Source organism: Pristiophorus japonicus, chromosome 1, assembly GCF_044704955.1.
Source record: "Pristiophorus japonicus isolate sPriJap1 chromosome 1, sPriJap1.hap1, whole genome shotgun sequence".
In the NCBI taxonomy this organism is placed as follows: Eukaryota; Metazoa; Chordata; class Chondrichthyes; family Pristiophoridae; genus Pristiophorus; species Pristiophorus japonicus.
The window spans coordinates 176,508,115-176,527,462 of NC_091977.1; the positions used below are offsets into that span (position 1 = coordinate 176,508,115).

Sequence of the window (19,348 nt, forward strand, 5' to 3'; positions counted from 1 at the left end):
TGGGCGGGAGCGGAGCGGAGTGCAGTGGGCGGGAGCGGAGCGGAATGCAGCGGGCGGGAGTGGAGCGGAGTGCAGCGGGCGGGAGTGGAGCGGAGTGCAGTGGGCGGGAGCGGAGCGGAGTGCAGTGGACGGGAGTGGAGCGGAGTGCAGCGGGAGTGGAGCGGAGTGCAGCGGGCGGGAGCGGAGCGGAGTGCAGCGGGCGGGAGCGGAGCGGAGTGCAGTGGACGGGAGTGGAGCGGAGTGCAGTGGGCGGGAGCAGAGCGGAGTGCAGTGGGCGGGAGCAGAGCGGAGTGCAGTGGGCGGAAGCGGAGTGCAGCGGGCGGGAGTGGAGCGGAGTGCAGTGGGCGGGAGTGGAGCGGAGTGCAGTGGGCGGGAGCGGAGTGCAGTGGGCGGGAGCGGAGCGGAGTGCAGTGGACGGGAGTGGAGCGGAGTGCAGTGGGCGGGAGTGGAGCGGAATGCAGTGGACGGGAGTGGAGCGGAGTGCAGTGGGCGGGAGCAGAGTGCAGCGGGCGGGAGAGGAGCGGAGTGGGCGGGAGCGGAGTGCAGTGGGCGGGAGTGGAGTGGAGTGCAGTGGGCGGGAGCAGAGTGCAGCGGGCGGGAGAGGAGCGGAGTGGGCGGGAGCGGAGTGCAGTGGGCGGGAGCGGAGCGGAGTGCAGTGGGCGGGAGTGGAGCGGAGTGCAGTGGGCGGGAGCGGAATGCAGTGGGCGGGAGCGGAGTGCAGTGGGTGGGAGCGGAGTGCAGTGGGCGGGAGCGGAGCGCAGTGGGCGGGAGTGGAGCGGACTGCAGCGGGCAGGAGTGGAGCGGTGTGCAGCGGGCGGGAGCGGACTGCAGTGGGCGGGAGTGGAGCGGAGTGCAGCGGGCGGGAGTGGAGCGGAGTGCAGTGGGCGGGAGCGGCGTGCAGCGGGCGGGAGAGGAGTGCACTGGGCGGGAGTGGAGCGGAGTGCAGTGGGCAGGAGCGGAGCGGAGTGCAGCTGGCGGGAGCAGAGTGCAGTGGGCAGGAGCGGAGCGGAGTGCAGTGGGCGGGAGTGGAGCGGAGCGCAGTGGGCGGGAGCGGAGTGCAGCGGGCGGGAGCGGAGCGGAGTGCAGTGGGCGGGAACGGAGCGGAGTGCAGCGGGCGGGAGCGGAGCGGAGTGCAGTGGGCGGGAACGGAGCGGAGTGCAGTGGGCGGGAGTGGAGCGGAGTGCAGTGGGCGGGAGCGGAGTGCAGTGGGCAGGAGCGGAGCGGAGTGCAGTGGGCGGGAACGGAGCGGAGTGCAGTGGGCGGGAGTGGAGCAGAGTGCAGTGGGCGGGAGCGGAGTGCAGCGGGCAGGAGAGGCGTGCAGTGGGCGGGAGTGGAGCGGAGTGCAGTGGGCGGGAGTGGAGCGGAGTGCATTGGGCGGGAGTGGAGCGGAGTGCAGTGGGCAGGAGCGGAGCGGAGTGCAGCTGGCGGGAGCAGAGTGCAGTGGGCGGGAGCGGAGTGCAGCCGACGGGAGCGGAGCGGAGTGCAGCCGGCGGTGTGTGGCGGAGAGGCCTTTTCACTTGGGAATCTTCGGCTCCCGAGTTGTGCACACGCTCATACTGCTGTGAAGCTCCGCCCCCCGAGAGGCACAGACGAGAGGCCAGAGACTGTTTGGAGTTCCTGATACACAGGTATGAGTTTAACCTGAAATGCATTGCTCTTTCTTAATGTAGTTCTCCAAACTATTACTTATTTTAATAGTGAATGTGCTTTCAATGCGTGGACGACAGCATGTTGGGGTCTGATCCCATGCTGTATAACCTAACGTCCATAGCTGGTACTTTTAATTGTGTGTCCATTATTTGTATATCTCCCATTCACCAGACAATCCTCTGAAAGGTCAGAGGCACAGTGCATCAATGTTTCTCTAGCCTCTCCCCTACTCATGACATTGTGGGGCGGTCTGAGATCGCTGTGTGGGGTGACGGGGGGGAATCGCTGCCCGGTGCTGGCGGGGGGAGAGGTGGCGGGGGAGATGAGAGAGACTGGGGTATGGGAGAGACCCGGGGGGGGGAGCGCGGCGGTGAAAGACAACATTTTTATTGAAGTTAAAGGTGACCTGTCAGCTCTGTCTACATACCGCCTGCTGAAGATCGACTTAAAACCACCTTTTCCAGGACGGTCTGCAGCTCCGGTAGCATGTCAATGGTAAGTCACGAATTGTGTCATTGGTGGTCTGCATGGGCGGGTAGTATGTCACTGATGAATTTTCCACCAGGCGGTATGTAGGTGTTTTTTGATGAATTTTGTAATTCTGGGCAGTATGTCGGCGGTACATGGATGGTATGTCGACCAATTTCAGCCCCTCTGTATCTAATCCAAAACTATGCACCCTAACATTAACCCTTAGTGTATCAAAAAAAACTTCCTTGCTCTGTTTCTCTTCCTGGACTTGTATCCAGTGAAGTTTAGATGAATGAGAGGGAATCTCATAGAAACATATAAAATTCTGACAGGACTGGACAGGTTAGAGGCAGGAAGAAAGTTCTCGTTGCTGGGGAGTTCCAGAACCAGGGGTCACAGTCTAAGAATACGGGGTAAGCCATTTAGGACCAAGTGGTTAACCTGTGGAATTCTCTACCACAGAAAGTTGTTGAGGCCAGTTCGATAGTTATATTCAAAAGGGAGTTTGATGTGGCCCTTATGGCCAAAGGGATCAAGGGGGATGGAAAGAAAGCGGGAAAGGGGTACTGAGGTTGCATGATCAGCCATGATCTTACTGAATGGTGGTGCAGGCTCGAAGGGCCGAATGGCCTACTCCTGCACCTATTTTCTATATTTCTGTTTCCTGTTGCAGTATAATTTGAGCTCTTGCTATCAATAATACTAAGGTCACTCCTTCAGATACCCTAGTTCTCTGAGATAAACATTTTAGGATTTACTGTCGGATGATCCAGAATAATAGACTAATGTTGGTTTCTGCCAAAAAGGCAAACTTTCCTTGATTACTGTGCCAACTTTTTTCTGATAGGGCTAAGGTTATTTGATAGATGTGTCAACCACAATTTTAGCATAACCTTTCAGTCCCTTTCAATACTTTTTGACTTTTACTTTCTTTTAATTTTTTTAAGTCTGTAGGGCCCAGGTTTCCGCCTGCAGTAAGAACAGCGCACCTCCATAAGGTGCGCCGATTTTCTGGAATAAAAAGGGCGCCGAAAACTTACCTTGTGATTCTGGGAGCTCCTCAGGACGTCTTCGTGCTCAGCGTGGCGCAGCACAAGGGTCGGGGGCGGAGCCAAATCCCTGCGCTGAAAACAGTGCTGGGACCTCTGCACATGCACGCTAGAGTGTGTGCGCATGTGCAGTAGCTCCTCGCAGCCCGAATCTGTGCAGGCTGCGTGGGAGGGGACCGAAGCATGCCGCCCCTAGCCCTGGCCGAATAGGCTCCCCGGGCGAAGATCGGACTCGGGCCTTCCTCCCTCCCTCCTGTTCAACTCCCGCTCCCCCACCCCCCCCACGTCTTCCCTCCCGTTCAGCTCCTGCTCCCCCCACCTCCCTCCCTCCCTCCCGTTCAGCCATTCCCCCTCCTCCCCCCCTCCGTCCCTCCTTCTACGTCGTCGGCGGGGCCCACCCGCCCGGCATCTTGCTGGGGGCAGGCCCCGCCCGAAGTCTTCAGCAGCAGCCAGGCATCTGCTTCATCGTCAGCGGGGCCCGTTCAGTCTCCCCCTCCTCCTCTCCTTTCCCCCCTCTCTCCCCCTCTCCCTCCCTCCCCCCTCATTTCATTCCCTCCTCTCTCCCCCCACCCCTCGCTTTCAGAAACACAGAGAGACACTGACAGAGACAGAGAGAGAGACACTGACAGATACAGAGGGAGAGAGACACTGGCGGGGCTCCGTCCCAGCACAATGTTGGAGGGCTCCCGGTGCTGCAGTAGGTGAGTAGAAACTTAACTTTTTATTTATTGATTGATTTTTAAAAAATTTTTTGGATTGATTTATTGGTTGATTTATTTATTTATTATTGATGATGGCTCTTTATTTGTAAAAGTGAAGTATTTAATGTTTGTAAACCCCCCTCCCCCCGCCCCCCCCAAATCTCTCGTTCCCTACGCCTGATTTATAAGTGTAGGCAAGGTTTTTCTGAGTGTACAAAAATCTACACCTACTCTATTCTAAGTTAGTTTGGAGTAAGTTTTCGCTGCCTAAACTTGCAAAGCAGGCGTAAGTGGCTGGATACTCCCCCTTTTGAAAAAGAAAATCTGTCCTAAAATTGAATTATTCTAACTCACTAGAACTGGAGCAAACTAAATGCCGAGAATTGCAATTTCTAAGATGCTCCATTCTAAACTAGTTGCTCCAAAAAAATAGGAGCAACTCAGGCCAAAACTTGAGCCCTTTATCTCAGAGTAACCAACACAATTTTATTTATTTACTTTCCTTATTCCTTGTTCTTTTTAATAGTTGTTTTTCTCCATCATTTTATCCACACATCACTTTCTAACTTCTACAGCTGCAAAGAGAGTTGCATCTGGAACTTCCTCAGTGTCATGTATTCAACCAGCATTGTAAACCATGTATAAACTGACCTAAGTTGTACACCGTGAGAACACTGACCACTAGGTGGGAGACATTCCTAACCTGGACCTTCAGGTATAAAAGGGGAAGCTCCACCCACCTTCATCACTTGAGTGCTAAGGAATAAAGGACAGGTCACAGACTGACCTTCTCTCAAGCATGGGCCTCGTGTGCATTTATACTGTATAGTAAGGACGTAACACTCAGGAATTTTCCTGATAGGTTAGTACTGCTGTGGAGCTGAGAACGACACTCTTGCTCCTCATGGCTCCAAATTCAGCTAATTATTTTTTTAAACTTATCCATCCACAGCCACAGGCTTCCAATCAGTAGAGAGTGAGAGCAATCATGGGGAGAGAATCAGGCCAGGAACACAGTCTGGGTCTCCTCGAACAATTGGGACAGCAGCAGGGATCCAGCCAGGGCAGCAGGCCAGAGTAGGAGGAGGTGCAATAGTGGTCACTTTTTAAATTGGAAAGAGCTGCAAAAAAAAACTGTAAAAATATTCAGACATTTTTTTTTAAGAAAGAAGTTTGGTGCAGAGAGGATGTTTCCACTGATAGGGGAGACTAGAACTAGGGGGCATAATCTTAGAATAAGGGGCCGCCCATTTAAAACTGAGATGAGGAGGAATTTCTTCTCTCAGAGGGTTGTGGGTGTGTGGAATTCGCTGCCTCAGAGAGCTGTAGAAGCTGGGACATTGAATATATTTAAGACAGAGATAGACAGTTTCTTCACTGATAAGGGAATAAGGGGTTATGGGGAGCGGGCGGGGAAGTGGACCGGAGTCCATGATCGGATCAGCCATGGTCGTATTAAATGGTAGAGCAGGCTCGAGGGGCCGTACGGCCTACTCCTGCTCCTATTTCTTATGTGCTTAAGGTTCTGGGGAGAGCTGGAAGAGGCCCAATCCAGTAATCTTCAGATGGATGGCAATATAAAGCACCACTTACCTTGGAGAGATGATTGGATACAAAGGTAAACATTTAGCATAGATAGGTTTTGTTTAGGTGTGTCAGGCAGATATAATGGAATTAGCATTACAAAAGGTAATAATTAAAGGTGATTAACAGGAAGTGCATGTATGTGCAATACATTTAATATAGCATAGATTATCTTCTTGAGTGCTTTTTGTATCTGGATAATTTTTGGGGGCAAACACATGCTTTTGGCCAACATGATGATTTTTAATCACTGGCCTCCTCCCCGGTCACCAGCAACTCTCCAAGGAGATTACGTAGGTCATGTCATTGGATTGCTGAGGGAATTTTTCCAGATAACCAAAACAAATGAGATATTCTGACAGTTTCCATTTTAAACACATCATTAATTTATGTAAATTCAAAAAGAGTTAAACTAAATTAGGAAACCTGTTTAACTCAAAATGTGTGAATCATTGAAGCTCACAGATTTTCTTTTCTGCTTGAGTCAGTTTACTTTTACTTCAAATACACATCAAAATAATAAAACAAACTTGAAATTACATTGTACTGTGATTTGTCATGTTTACCTTTTCTACTGAATGCAAAGCAAATGTAAGCATAATCCGTTTATGTTGTATGAATAACAATGTAAGTAAACTGCAGAAAGATCATTCTGAATTATTACTAAATCTATTTTTAAATACACATTTAAAAGTATTTTACCTTCATTCTCATACCATCTTCCAGTACAATAAAACCTTGCGTAGGTTTCAGATCCAGCAAAGAGTCTGATCCATTCATACTTGTGACAATGTACTGAACGGTGACTATTCCAAATGTCCCTAGTGGTGGGTCTCGTACAATGTGCAGTGCTGCAACGCTCTGTGATAAACCAAGGGCAGTTGGCTCCTTAAGGAAAAAGTGCTCAGTGTTGTTAAATGACAGAATCCCATGTCCATCATCATTGGCAAAGATGGTTACTGTGGCTGTAATAACAAAAGTATGTTGTAAGCAGTTGTCCAGTTGGGTTAAGACATCATCCCCCAAAATATTATGCTATAATCTTTCTAAGGATCTGCAAGTGGTTCAACATAGAACATCAATCAAATTAATTGTCTGTATTTTTGTAACCCCAATACCAAGAAAAACTGAGGAAATTCTCAAATTGGTAGAAAACAAGCTGTGCAATATTGGTTACAAAAAGTATTCATGAAATTTCAGTTATTCATTATTTCAAGAAAGATGTTAACCTGTTTATTTTAAAAGAGTTTCTATCTTTGTTAAAACAGCAAGCAAAGGAATTTCACCTGAATATGCTAATGTGTTCATTGCTAATATTGTAGGCAGCATTTATTTGCAACACCAGTCGGTTGGATCAGATTTCTGATAGGTCCCCATGGAGGACAAGACACACCCAACAGTTTGTCTGGAATGTGTAATTTGATTCTGCCTGTTGTAAAGTACTTGCAATGTGTAATTTGATCCAGTCTTGTAAGGCATCCTTCAGAAAGTGGAAGTGTAGTTAGCTTTGTGAAGATCCTCTGTTATTTAGTGTGCTGCCATTGTAATTATATTTGTCCTTGGCTGGTAAAATAAAAGACTTTAGACTCTAATTAGTGGATTAGTTACTTCTTTTGAGTTTTTTGGGTTTCTTTTCCTTCTGGAAGTGATAAAAAAATCTTTAATTCAGAATGAAGGGACCTGTGTGTGGTGCGCAATATGTGGTGTGCATTCGGGTGTAGGTCCATGCGGGTGGGTGCGTGAATGCGCACGTGTGAGTAGGTGTGTGGATGCGCGCATGTGGGGTGCGTGTGTGTATGGGGTGGTAAAGAATTCAGTTCACTATCTGCGCTGAAAGTTCATCGGCGCAGTCATACCAGGGACAGTCCATTCACCTGCTTGTGTGTGGAAAGGGATGCACTCAGATATACTGACAACCAGTGAATTCACACTGATGAAAGACCATTTAAATATTCTGTCTGTGGGAAGAGCTTGAAAAGCCCCTGGGATCGAAGAATACATCAGTGTGCTCATACTGGGGAGAGGCTGTTTACATGTTCTGACTGTGGGAAGAGCTTTAAAAGCTCTGGGATTCTGACACCAGCATGTTCACACCGGAGAGAGGCCGTTTACCTGCTCCATGTGTGTGGGAAGGGATTCACTCATTCCAACAAACTGCGAGCACATTACCAAGTTCACACTAGAGAAAAGGCGTTCACTTGCTCAGTCTGTGAGAAGGGATTCACTAATTCAGTCGGTTGGAAGAACGTGATCCACGTCTAACAGAGGGGGGAGAAATTGATGCGTCTTCCCATCTGGATCACGTTCTTGCCCTCATTTCACCTCCCCCCCCCCCCCACTTTTATATCTGGATCAAGTTCTTCTCACATCCCCACAGTTAGTGCTCTTTCCCCACCACAATCCCCCCACCCCACGAGCACCTGACCTCCCCTCCCCACTCCGATTCCCCCTCATAGCTCCTCTCCTCAGTGACACCAATGGACCTGGGGGACATTTTCAATCTGTGAAAACCCCAAAATCCTATCCTGCTCCTTCCAAATGTCCATGAAGAAAGTGATGAAAGAATCTAGCAAATATAGCATCAGTCAACACCAGAATGAATACATGAACTGTAAACGGACTAACGTTACTGGTATCCTCTGTGACAGCCTGGAAGGAGTCGGAGGCAAACGAGTTCAGGACTGAAATGATCTTTACTGCAACAAGCAATGCAGTGCTAACTGTAGCAGTTGACTGCAAGTCTTGTTCTAGGAGGTGAAACAACTCTGTGACAACCTTCCAAGAGAAGCACAACGTCCTTAAGCAATATTCCACAAAGAACTGTGAGTATGTGGCCCTGGGACTATAAACTCTGTTGAGAGTGTAAGGATTCCTATGAGCATGCTTCCTTCTATTTGTTTTCCCTGCAGTTGCAGCTCTCATTGCTCTTTCCTCCTACGACTGCTCCATCTTCTCCTTTGTTTACCAGGGTGTAATTGCTATGAAGATCCTCACAAAGAAAATAATTGTGTTGCCAGAAGCCCCATAAAACTTTAGAATAATCTATATCCACACAAGAACAAGATCCTCTGGAAACTAGCAGTGAAGTTCAGTACATGAACAGAAGTGGGCCCAGAATTGAACCACTCCTGAACTTCTAATTTTTGTTTTATCCCATCTAACCAATTTTTAAATCAAATTTGCTATCCTCTCCTAATTCTGTATCCATTAATCTTCTCACAAGGTTCCATGTGGTACCTTATCAAAGGCGTTCCTTAAAATCAAGAACATTGCATCCATTACATTTCCTCCAGCTGTCATGTCTGTTGCTTTCTTATTGTTGGCCTGAATGACAGCAGGATGAAAATCACCCCAAATATTCTGCCACCTTCAGAATGGATTAAAATCCATATGTTTTTGTGCATTGCCCTCTGGTCAGGGCAATGCACTAGTCATTTGTGCAGCAGATATTCTACTTGTTACCTGTGGTTCTTTCCCCTAGTTCTAGTCCTAAGGAAGGATTAGTGAGAATCAGCTGGAAATCCTCATCTCCTTCTGGAATATCATCATCAAAAATTGCAACCTCAACATATTTGTATCTTTCCCCATCACCGAAAAAAATAGTCTGAAAATTCAAGAAAAACAAATTACCACAGTGTTAAAGATCACCTGCAGTGTCTCAATAGAAAACAAACGGAACTTGCTGATTGTAGGGATGGCAATATGTGGGCTGACATTCGGTATGCAGATGCTGACTGGGGGTTTTCAGAGGGTTTTATGTTGAATTAGCTGTGTAGTGGTCATGGGAGTGAGTACACTGAAGACTATTAGCAACAGTCGGATAACAGCTGCTAGCAGATTCGGGTGTAGGGTGCCAATTTAGTTGAAGGAGAACGTAAATCAGATTATATGAAAATTTCCCAACAGAACTTGTGCATTTATTATAGTTGGTCAAGTAACATGCTAAATTTGTGAATTTTAATTCATTTCAGCTCGTTAAGCAGCTGGTCAGGTGCTTGAGAAGTGTAAAATTGAGCATCACTACCGACACGTGCCGATTGAGCAGTATCTTTATGGTGAAATTATATTTGTGAATAACAAATCCAACAGAAAGAAATATAGATTCATCTAACTATTTGATTCATAGATGATGCTTCTGAACAGAAACAGGTTGACTTCAATAATGGCCCGGATTCTGCTGTAATAATAATGGTGAGGCTATCAGCATTTATCATTATTACTGGGTAAATTGGACAGAAATTTCTGCATCCACACATGCACAGTTAAATGCATTTTGAGTCTCATTCCCTCAGTAGAAAATTAACGTTGTAGATTTTTTAAAAATTATATACTTTTTTGTTTTTCTTTTTTTCTCTATTATCTCTCTTCCTTAATCCCATCTGTATGTCCCTTTATTTTGCTTATTGTACAATAATTTAAATGTCATTTATATTGACTGTCTTTTACTTCCTGGTTTGCAGTCTGCATGTCTCAGTGAGGATACTTTAATCTGATTGGCTGAAGAGCCTTGCTGTTGCTTTACCTGCTCACATACGCCACAAATTTCCTGTAAAGGGAGCTGTACTGGATTAGATACCAGATTAGTAGAAATCTCCGCTGACAGGCCCGCGAAAAGTCTCTGGGCAACTGTGCATGAGGTGAATGGCTAAAGATGATCTTTCGCCACTGAGAGCAAAATCTGGACCAATGATTTCTAAAGCAGAAAATATTTTCTACATCTGCACCTTAGTGTTTAATTGCAGTCTTTTTTTAAACACTATTCTTCATATTTTTGGTTAGAAGGGTTTATATATTTGTATCAGATGGCTATTGACTCAATGAACACAAGAGGGTATTTTTTCCCTCTTATGGGTTGCCCGTTCAGTATACGGAGGCAATTGCTCAAGCTTTTGATCCACCAGGTCATTAAAATGGTCGCAAGTGCAAACCCACTCCCTGGCTAGGAGGTAACAGCTAAAAGGCCTCAAATCCAGAGCTGGGCATACACCTACTACAATCACAGACCAACTTGCATCTCCGGAGGAAGCCTTAGGAAATTGAAGCTGCTGAAACCCTCCACCACTAATTTACATAGCTCGTTTCCCATGTGAAAACTAGCTTATGCGAGTTTCCTGCATTTACGGCAGTAATGCGCTGCCGTAGATTTATGCAGAATTACTCAAAGTTAGGCGCAGCAGGATCCAAAGACACCACCTGATTGTGACATAACTTAAGGGGTAACTGTATTTTTCTGGTCTGAATTTTTAAATTTTTAGGCAAGAGATAATTTTAGAACTATTGATGCTTCTTTTATTAAAAATATCATTTTTCTTCTATATAAATAATATTAACCAATAAATAGAAACAGAAGTGTCTGCCCTAGAGATTCACATACTTTTTCAAGTGTCTCTCCAATGCACAATCAGCCTATTTTAATGAACGTTCAATCTGAATATGTAAATTGTAAGATCCAGAGAATTCTCCACTGCATTAGTGCACATGTGTAATCTCTGAAGAATTGTGGTCATTAAGTTTAATTCTGCCACTTATGTTTTGTAAATAACTAAAGAGCAACTGCTGAATTATTGGAATAGTTAATATGTGATTTGCTAAAATAGAGATTGATGCACTGGATAGGAGAGATTTTGTAAATAAATAAATATTGGCCCAATTCAGCAGTACAATTATAAAGGTGGTTGTAAGAAACCATGTGGTCCAGCTGTAGTTACTATTCATAAGAACATAAGAAATAGGAACAGGAGTAGGCCATACGGCCCCTCGAGCCTGCTCCACCATTCAATAAGATCATGGCTGATCTGATCATGGACTCAGCTCCACTTCCCCGCCCGCTCCCCATAACCCCTTATCCCCTTATCATTTAAGAAACTGTCTATTTCTGCCTTAAATTTATTCAATGTCCCAGCTTCCACAGCTCTCTGAGGCAGTGAATTCCACTGATTTACAACCTTCTGAGAGAAGAAATTTCTCCTCATCTCAGTTTTAAATGGGCGGCCCCTTATTCTAAAATTATGCCCTCTAGTTCTAATCACCCGTATCAGTGGAAACATCCTCTCTGCATCCACCTTGTCAAGCCCCCTCATAATCTTATACGTTTCGATAAGATCACCTCTCATTCTTCTGAATTCCAATGAGTAGAGGCCCAACCTACTCAATCTTTCCTCATAAGTCAACCCCCTCATCCCTGGAATCAACCCAGTGAACCTTCTCTGAACTGCCTCCAAAGCAAGTATATCCTTTCAAAAAAATGGAAACCAAAACTGCACGCAGTATTCCAGGTGTGGCCTCACCATTACCTTGTATAGCTATAGCAAGACTTCCCTGCTTTTATACTCCATCCCCTTTGCAATAAAGGCCAAGATACCACTGGCCTTCCTGATCACCTGCTGTACCTGCATACTATCTGTCATGTATCTAGACATGTTACGCCTGTACTATTACATACGATGTGCCACCAGAGGGCACTACTATGGGAAAATTGTACACCAGCTGTATGGTCACTAAGGTGTGCCACCAGAGGGCACTGCAGTGGGAGACTTGTAGGTTATCTGTACAGGTAGGCCAGGCCAAGTATAAAAGGCAGGCCACCATGTGTGATCCTCACTCTGGAGTTACATTAAATGTACTAAGGTCACTACAGTTCAAGTACAATACATTGCCTCGTGGAGTCATTATCAGAGCATCTAAAGACATAACACTATCCTTTTGTGTTTCATGCACAAGTACCCCCAGGTCCCGCTGTACTACAGCACTTTGCAATCTTTCTCCATTTAAATAATAACTTGCTCTTTCATTTTTTCTGCCAAAGTGCATGACCTCACACTTTCCAACATTATACTCCATCTGCCAAATTTTTGCCCACTCACTTAGCCTGTCTATGACCTTTTGCAGATTTTTTGTGTCCACCTCACAAATTGCTTTTCCCCCCATCTTTGTATCGTCAGCAAACTTGGCTACGTTACACTCAGTCCCTTCTTCAAATCTGGTTTTCTAAAAACTCATATTTGGGCTTCCTTAGTTTATAAATGTCTGATTATTGAAATAAATATACAATGGAGTACAAATGTTAGGATACAGTTGTATGGTTTTTATCACGTTTATTGGGACATGAGTAAAACAGCTATTAATTTAAGCCTCTCTTCAATCATTTCAAATATAGAAATTAGAAGGCAAGGTTTTACCGCTGAATTTGCGCTTGTACTGGTTTTTATATTACGCTATAGGCAAATGAGCTCCGCAGGAAATCTGGTGCAAGTTTCCATCGACAAGCAGAAACTGATGTAAATTTTGGCATAATTTCTGCATGGCGATCCAGGAAATTCTAGCCAATGCGTCTCTCTCACTTTTCCCCCTCTCTTGTTCCTGGGCAAGACCAGTTCCTCCAGTGCAGTGCAGATGAAAATTTAGCCAAACATATTAAAAATCAAGGTTTCATCCCCCAAATTTGAAACTTTATTGCAAAATTACTTCTTACCATTGGTGGCACATTGAAATCCCATCCCAGTTGAGCTTCCAGATTCTGGGGGTAGTAAAATAGTGATACATTTCCATAGGTGCCCCTATCTCGATAGATCACCAAGGTTAGATTTTCATTGGTTTCATTCACCTCAAAACTTGAAGAAAAAGAATAGTAAAAACTTATCCATTAGGTAACAAAATATTCTGACAGTACAGTTCAAGAAACTGTGAATTTAACCACAACTGAACATAAATAATTTAACTGGACCAATACAGCTAAAATGATTCCAATTAAAATTAGTATTGGCTCTTGGATTTAAATTATAAAATCTAATCACTGGAGCCAAACTGAGCAGATGGTGCTGTGTAACAATATCCTTCACCTTCCTTTTTAAGTAAAGTGAGGGAATGTGTCCAAGTAACTGGTCACTTATCGCTGCAAGGCACTAGCATATTTACTTCAACTTTCAGAATGCAAGGAATGAAGTTTCACAGATGACTTTTAAAAGGTTGAGTTAAAAGGATAAAATGTGGGCATATTTACTGATGATTCACTCAAAGTTTCCTCTTTATATGAAACTTTTATCAGCAAAGTTAATAGAACACTAACAAATTATAAAATTTGTTTTCAGGATCTGGGACATGCTGGCAAGGTCGCATTTATTGCCCATCCCTCGTTGCCCCTTCTCCTTGAACCACTGCAGTGGCAGGGAAATCTGCCCTGTTTTACTATGGAGGATGTGTTGGGACTTGGATAGATACTGATTACTTTTACGAATCGGTATAATTCAGAACCGTCCATCATGAATGTTTAGAGTCTGATAGGGTACATGGTCTGTGGAATGGAGTAGGGCTGGTGTCCTTTTCTCATTCCATACATTCTAATATTCTTGATTTCTATCTGCCATCACCACAGTATATCAGAAGTAGGCAAACTTTAAGAAATCCCTTGGGTGTCAAACACAAGACTGTCTTTGCTCAAAAATGGGCTCATGCTGTGGTTCTGTTTGACAATCAGTAAGATTTTACAACACATTACATAATAAAGTAAATAGAAGCTTTGAATAAACTGAGCACACTTAAGTATGGAATTAACTTCAAAGTTAAAAAATATAATAGTAAATTAAACAAATGTTATTACTGTACAAAGCAATGCATACATAAATATATAAAAGTAAAATAGATTTGTATTAAATAGTAACACATGTTGATTTTCTTGATTAAACACTTACTGAATGTTTTGCCATTGGATGATTCCTTTTATACCATCATTTGCATCAACAGTTATCTGGGAAACTTGACCTGCAGTATCTAGAAATTAAAACCACACCTTTAAAACCAAAAGTAAATGACTGAATTAATTTCAAAAGATAAAAATAGAAGAGGATGCTGAAAGTACGTGGAGAACGGAGGTATGGTTGGATGAGACCTGGTTGGAAAGGAAAAATGGGAGACGAGATTGGATACCGAGCAGCACAGTGCATGTGTGTGAAAGGACAAATAGGGAAGGTTTAGGTTTGGTGGTTTAGTGGTGGAGATCAAGGGATGGCAGAGGTAAATTTGGATAAGGGCAGATATGAGAAAAATCAGTTCACTATTTAAGGACTTAAATTAACAGGGGAAGGAGCCTCTAGGCAGGAGTCATTGATGGATTGAGTCTAATTCAGAGACAAACAGGAGAAGCAAAGGAATAGTTTGGAGATGGTAACAGTAGGAACCAATCTGGCACATAGCAGAGGAGAGAAACCCAGTTCAGAATAGGATCATAGGAGCCCCCAAAGGATTAGAGAGCATATACACATATTTAAAAGCGTCATTGATAAGGGGAATCAATTTTGTTATATTAAGCAGCTAAATATGTAGGTATATAAACACGGAATACACACCCAGTCTAGGAGGGAAGGTGGTCAAATCATGTTGGATGAGCTCCACAGATGTCAGATTCAAAAGGAAGAACTCCTGCAATTCAGGAATTTCATCCTGCAAAAGACACATTTCAATACAACAGACAAAAACTATATATTTGCTTTAAAGTCAGATACATCACAAAATTACATAATATATATTCTACTCATGTTGCAAATCACAAAAAGACACTGAAACAAATCGTAGTGACATGGCTCCTGTGATTTGATGATATATATATATTTAAAAAGGGCAATAAGTCAGAACTGGGAAATTACAGGCCCATTAACTTGACTGATTAAAAGCAAGCTGGTAGAAGGGAACATTAAAGATACAGAAATCAGTTTTAAGTTTGAGTAATACTTCAGGTAGATGGACAGGTGGTGTGATTGCATTGCCTGCTCAAAATCTCTGCTATTTTGAGGGAGGGCCTCAGTAGCTATGATGCACTCACGCTCTCCTGGACCAAAAAAAAAGGAATTTAAAAAAAAACTTGCCTTTTCCCAAGCAGCTGGCAGCAGTCCCATTAAGGTCGTCAACCTATGGAACAATTTGCTAGCTTGTGCAGATTCGCTGAAAACATTCAAAAGGGTGCAGGATGAGCTCCTAGCTGAGGCTGACATCATTATGTATAGAAGGTAGGTGGGGTATTGGGGGATGTGTCACAATGGTCCCCTGGAAATTGTTTAATCGCCTTAAGGGTTTAGAGAGGCATTTCCCAGAGTTCTTTTCCTCCTAAATTGGTCCAAGGTTTATTTTCTCAGTGTTTTGTCTCTCAGAGGATGTGACTCATGGTGTGCATAGGTTGCACCTTGACAATATGGGGCCGGCTTGTTGGACCAACTGCTTTTTCATATGTTCATATTCCTCGAGAATCTAACTAAGGCAACCAGGGCAAATACTAAAAGCTCATTGGATGACATTTCAAGACCATTATTCAGCACCTTTTCACATTAAAAACAAGAAGATTAAAAAATACTGTCAGCAATGTTCGCAAACAAATTCAATGGCTAGCATCAAATCCCTCTCTTTGCTAAATTTATGGAGACAATAAACCATTGAAAATAGATGGGTTCATGCCATCATCAAATTAGTTGAGATAGGAATTTGAATATTACTGAGTAATTTTGAGGCTTACAATGGTAGATGTCTATCTACTGTATTGAATGATTTCAGTTTGAGTGTCTTTATCTGGATATAATACTTTGGTTGGGATTCTCATCTTCGGTGTGGAGTTCCTCTCACAGAAAATTGCATGGCTGGGGGTAAATATTTGTGCTCACCAAATGGCAGTAATCTGGTGGAGCAGTTTGCCCACCTATTATTGGGCTCAATTTTGGCCGAGCCCATTTCAGTATGTCCGGAGATGTTCCAGAAAAAAATGTTCCAACTTTCGCCGCTCTCTGGCCTCTTCTCTGCAGCTGCGCGGCGTGGTCAGTCGCCTCGGGGGCTGGGGCCCGTGTTCTGCGCTGGAAAATGTGTCGAGACGTCTGCACATGCGCGGTGGAGAAAAGTGATGGCCGCGAGTTGGCAATCGGCCATTTTTAAAGAGCTACTTGGGTCTGCGTGCCAGAAGGAGTGCTGTGTTTGGAAAAATCACTGCTGCATGCAAAATCAGTACAGGTTGAGCGTCCAAAAGCCGGAGTTAAAAAAAATTTGCTACCTTCCGGAATCCGGACACTGGGCCGATCCGTGGTGGAGCCATCTGGAAACCAGAAAATGTTCCAAAACCCGGACCCCCCCCCTGCCTTGGCGGCCCGACTTCGCATGCCCCGGCCCTCGGCGGCCCGACCTCGCTCCAGCCCTACCTCGCTCCGGCCCACGGTGGCCCGACCTCCGGCCCGACTTCGCTGCGACTTTGTCCGCCCCGACTTCACCGCGTCTTCACCCGCCCCGGCCCTCGGCGGCCCGACCTCGCCCTGACCCTACCTCGCTCCGGCCCTCGGCGGCCCGACCTCCCCCTGGCCCTGGCTCCACCCCCCTTCTCCCCCCAGTCCCGGCTCCCCCCACTTCTCCCCCCTCACCTCGGCTGCCAGACCCTACCTACCTTGACTCAAAATCCAAAATCTGGAAATACCCGGAATCCGGAACAGCCTTGGTCCCGAGGTTTCCGGATTTTGGATGCTCAACCTGTACTGTGTGCCTAAGAGCATTTGAAAAGTGCTGTGAGTGTATCAGAGCAGCTGCAGCAATACAGCAACGTGGACCAAGGACAAAGAATTTCTTGCTTGAAGTGCAGACACTAGTTACTGTGATGAGAACAGATGGCAGGAGCTGAATACCAGCCGAGGTCACATAAAAGTGCCACCAAAAGAAATGAAGAAATGCTGGAACCAACTTGCAGAAGATTTCTGCGCAGTGGTGAACACCAAGAGATCTGGAAGCCAGTGTAAAAAGAAATGGCAGGACCTTGGTCAAGTAGTTAGTGTAAGTAATATTTTCATTTATTCAATGCAACTGCAATTGTAAATGTGACCAACTGTAGATGTCCCACACAGCAGAAAGACACATAAACACATAGAAACATAGAAAATAGGTACAGGAGTAGGCTATTCGGCCCTTCGAGCCTGCACCACCATTCAATAAGATCATGGCTGATCATCACCTCAGTACCCCTCCTCTGTTTTCTCTCTATACCCCTTGATCCCTTTAGCCATAAGGGCCATATCTAACTCCCTCTTGAATATATCCAATGACCTGGCATCAACAACTCTCTGCGGCAGAGAATTCCATAGGTTAACAACTCTGAGTGAAGAAGTTTCTCCTCGTCTCGGTCCTAAATGGCTTACCCCTTATCCTTAGACTGTGTCCCTTGGTTCTGGACTTCTCCAACATTGGGAACATTCTTCCTGCATCTAACTTGTCCAGTCCCATCAGAATTTTATATGTTTCTATGAGATCCTCTCTCATCCTTCTAAACTCCAGTATATACAGGCCCAGTCAATTCAGTCTCTCCTCATATATCAGTCCTGCCATCCCGGGAATCAGTCTGGTGAACCTTCGCTGCACTCCCTCAATAGCAAGAACAGCCTTCCTCAGATTAGGAGACCAACACTAACCACAATATTTTAGGTGAGGCCTCACCAAGGCCTTGTACAACTGCAGTAAGACCTCCCTGCTCCTATACTCAAATTCCCTAGCTATGAAGGCCAACATGCTATTTGCCTTCTTCACCGCCTGCTGTCAACTTTCAATCACTGATGTACCATGACACCCAGGTCTCGTTGCACCTCCCCTTTTCATAATCTGCCGCCATTCAGATAATATTCTGCCTTCGTGTTTTTGCCACCAAAGTGGATAACCTCACATTTATCCACATTATACTACATTTGCCCACTCACCTAACCTGTCCAAGTCACCTTGCAGCTTCTTAGCATCCTCCTCGCAGCTCACACCGCCATCCAGCTAAGTGTCATCTGCAAGTCTGGAGATATTACACTCAATTCCTTCATCTAAATCATTAATCTATATTGTAAATAGCTGGGGTCCCAGCACTGAGCCCTGCGGCACCCGACTAGTCACTGCCTGCCATTCTGCAAAGGACCCGTTTATCCCGACTCTCTGCTTCCTGTCTGCCAACCAGTTCTCTATCCACGTCAATACATTACCCTCAATACTATGTGCTTTAATTTTGCACACCAATCTCTTGTGTGGGACCTTGTCAAAAGCCTTTTGAAAGTCCAAATACACCACATCCACTGGTTCTCCCCTGTCCACTCTACTAGTTATATCCTCAAAAAATTCTAAAAGATTTGTCAAGCATAATTTCCCTTTCATAAATCCATGCTGAGTTGGACCGATCCTGTTACTGCTTTCCAAATGCACTGTTATTTCATCTTTAATAATTGATTCCAACATTTTCCCCACCACTGATGTCAGGCTAACAGGTCTATAATTCTCCATTTTCTCTCTCCCTCCTTTCTTAAAAAGTGGTGTTACATTAGCTACCCTCCAGTCCATAGGAACTGCTGGAAAATGATCACCAATGCATCCACTATTTCTCGGGCCACTTCCATAAGTACTCTGGGGTGCAGACTATCAGGCCCTGGGGATTTATCGGCCTTCAATCCCATCAATTTCCTCACACAATTTCCTGACTAATCAGGAATTCCTTCAGTTCCTCCTTCTCCCTAGACCCTCTGTCCCCCAGTATTTCCGGAAGGTTATTTGTGTCTTCCTTCGTGAAGACAGAACCAAAGTATTTGTTCAATTGACACCCTCTCTAAAATGTTGCATTTTCATCTTTGCAGAAGAAACTGGCCCACAACAAAAGGGAAAGAACTCAAACAGGAGGAAGCCTGGCAAATGTGCACGCACTGACAACCTTGAAAGAGAGGGTCGCTGCTTTGGTGGGTCCTGCCTGGAGAAAAACAATCAGTACTGCACAAGCTGGGCCCACACTCGAGGAAGAGGGTAAGTCCTAAAAATTCATCGTGGCCCTTCAAATCAACCTGCTGCCTGGCCTGCTATGTGTGAGCCTACTCATGACACCCATCCTGCCCCAATTTGCTGCTAACCATTTGCTCGTTCTGT

At 45.1% G+C, this 19,348-nt stretch overlaps 1 protein-coding gene across 5 annotated transcripts in view; it reads right to left on the reverse strand.

Annotated features, from left to right (window-relative positions):
- adgrv1 (adhesion G protein-coupled receptor V1) overlaps positions 1–19,348 on the reverse strand; it is an 892,784-nt gene that overhangs the window by 597,352 nt on the left and 276,084 nt on the right. For all 5 annotated transcript variants that reach the window (XM_070885047.1, XM_070885038.1, XM_070885028.1 and 2 more), the window contains 5 exons: positions 14,797–14,890; positions 14,143–14,221; positions 12,927–13,065; positions 8,918–9,059; positions 6,158–6,420 (listed from right to left, as the gene is read on the reverse strand). In XM_070885047.1, coding sequence (XP_070741148.1) covers positions 6,158–6,420; positions 8,918–9,059; positions 12,927–13,065; positions 14,143–14,221; positions 14,797–14,890 — 717 coding nt within the window. The remainder of the gene's footprint in view (positions 1–6,157; positions 6,421–8,917; positions 9,060–12,926; positions 13,066–14,142; positions 14,222–14,796; positions 14,891–19,348) is intronic.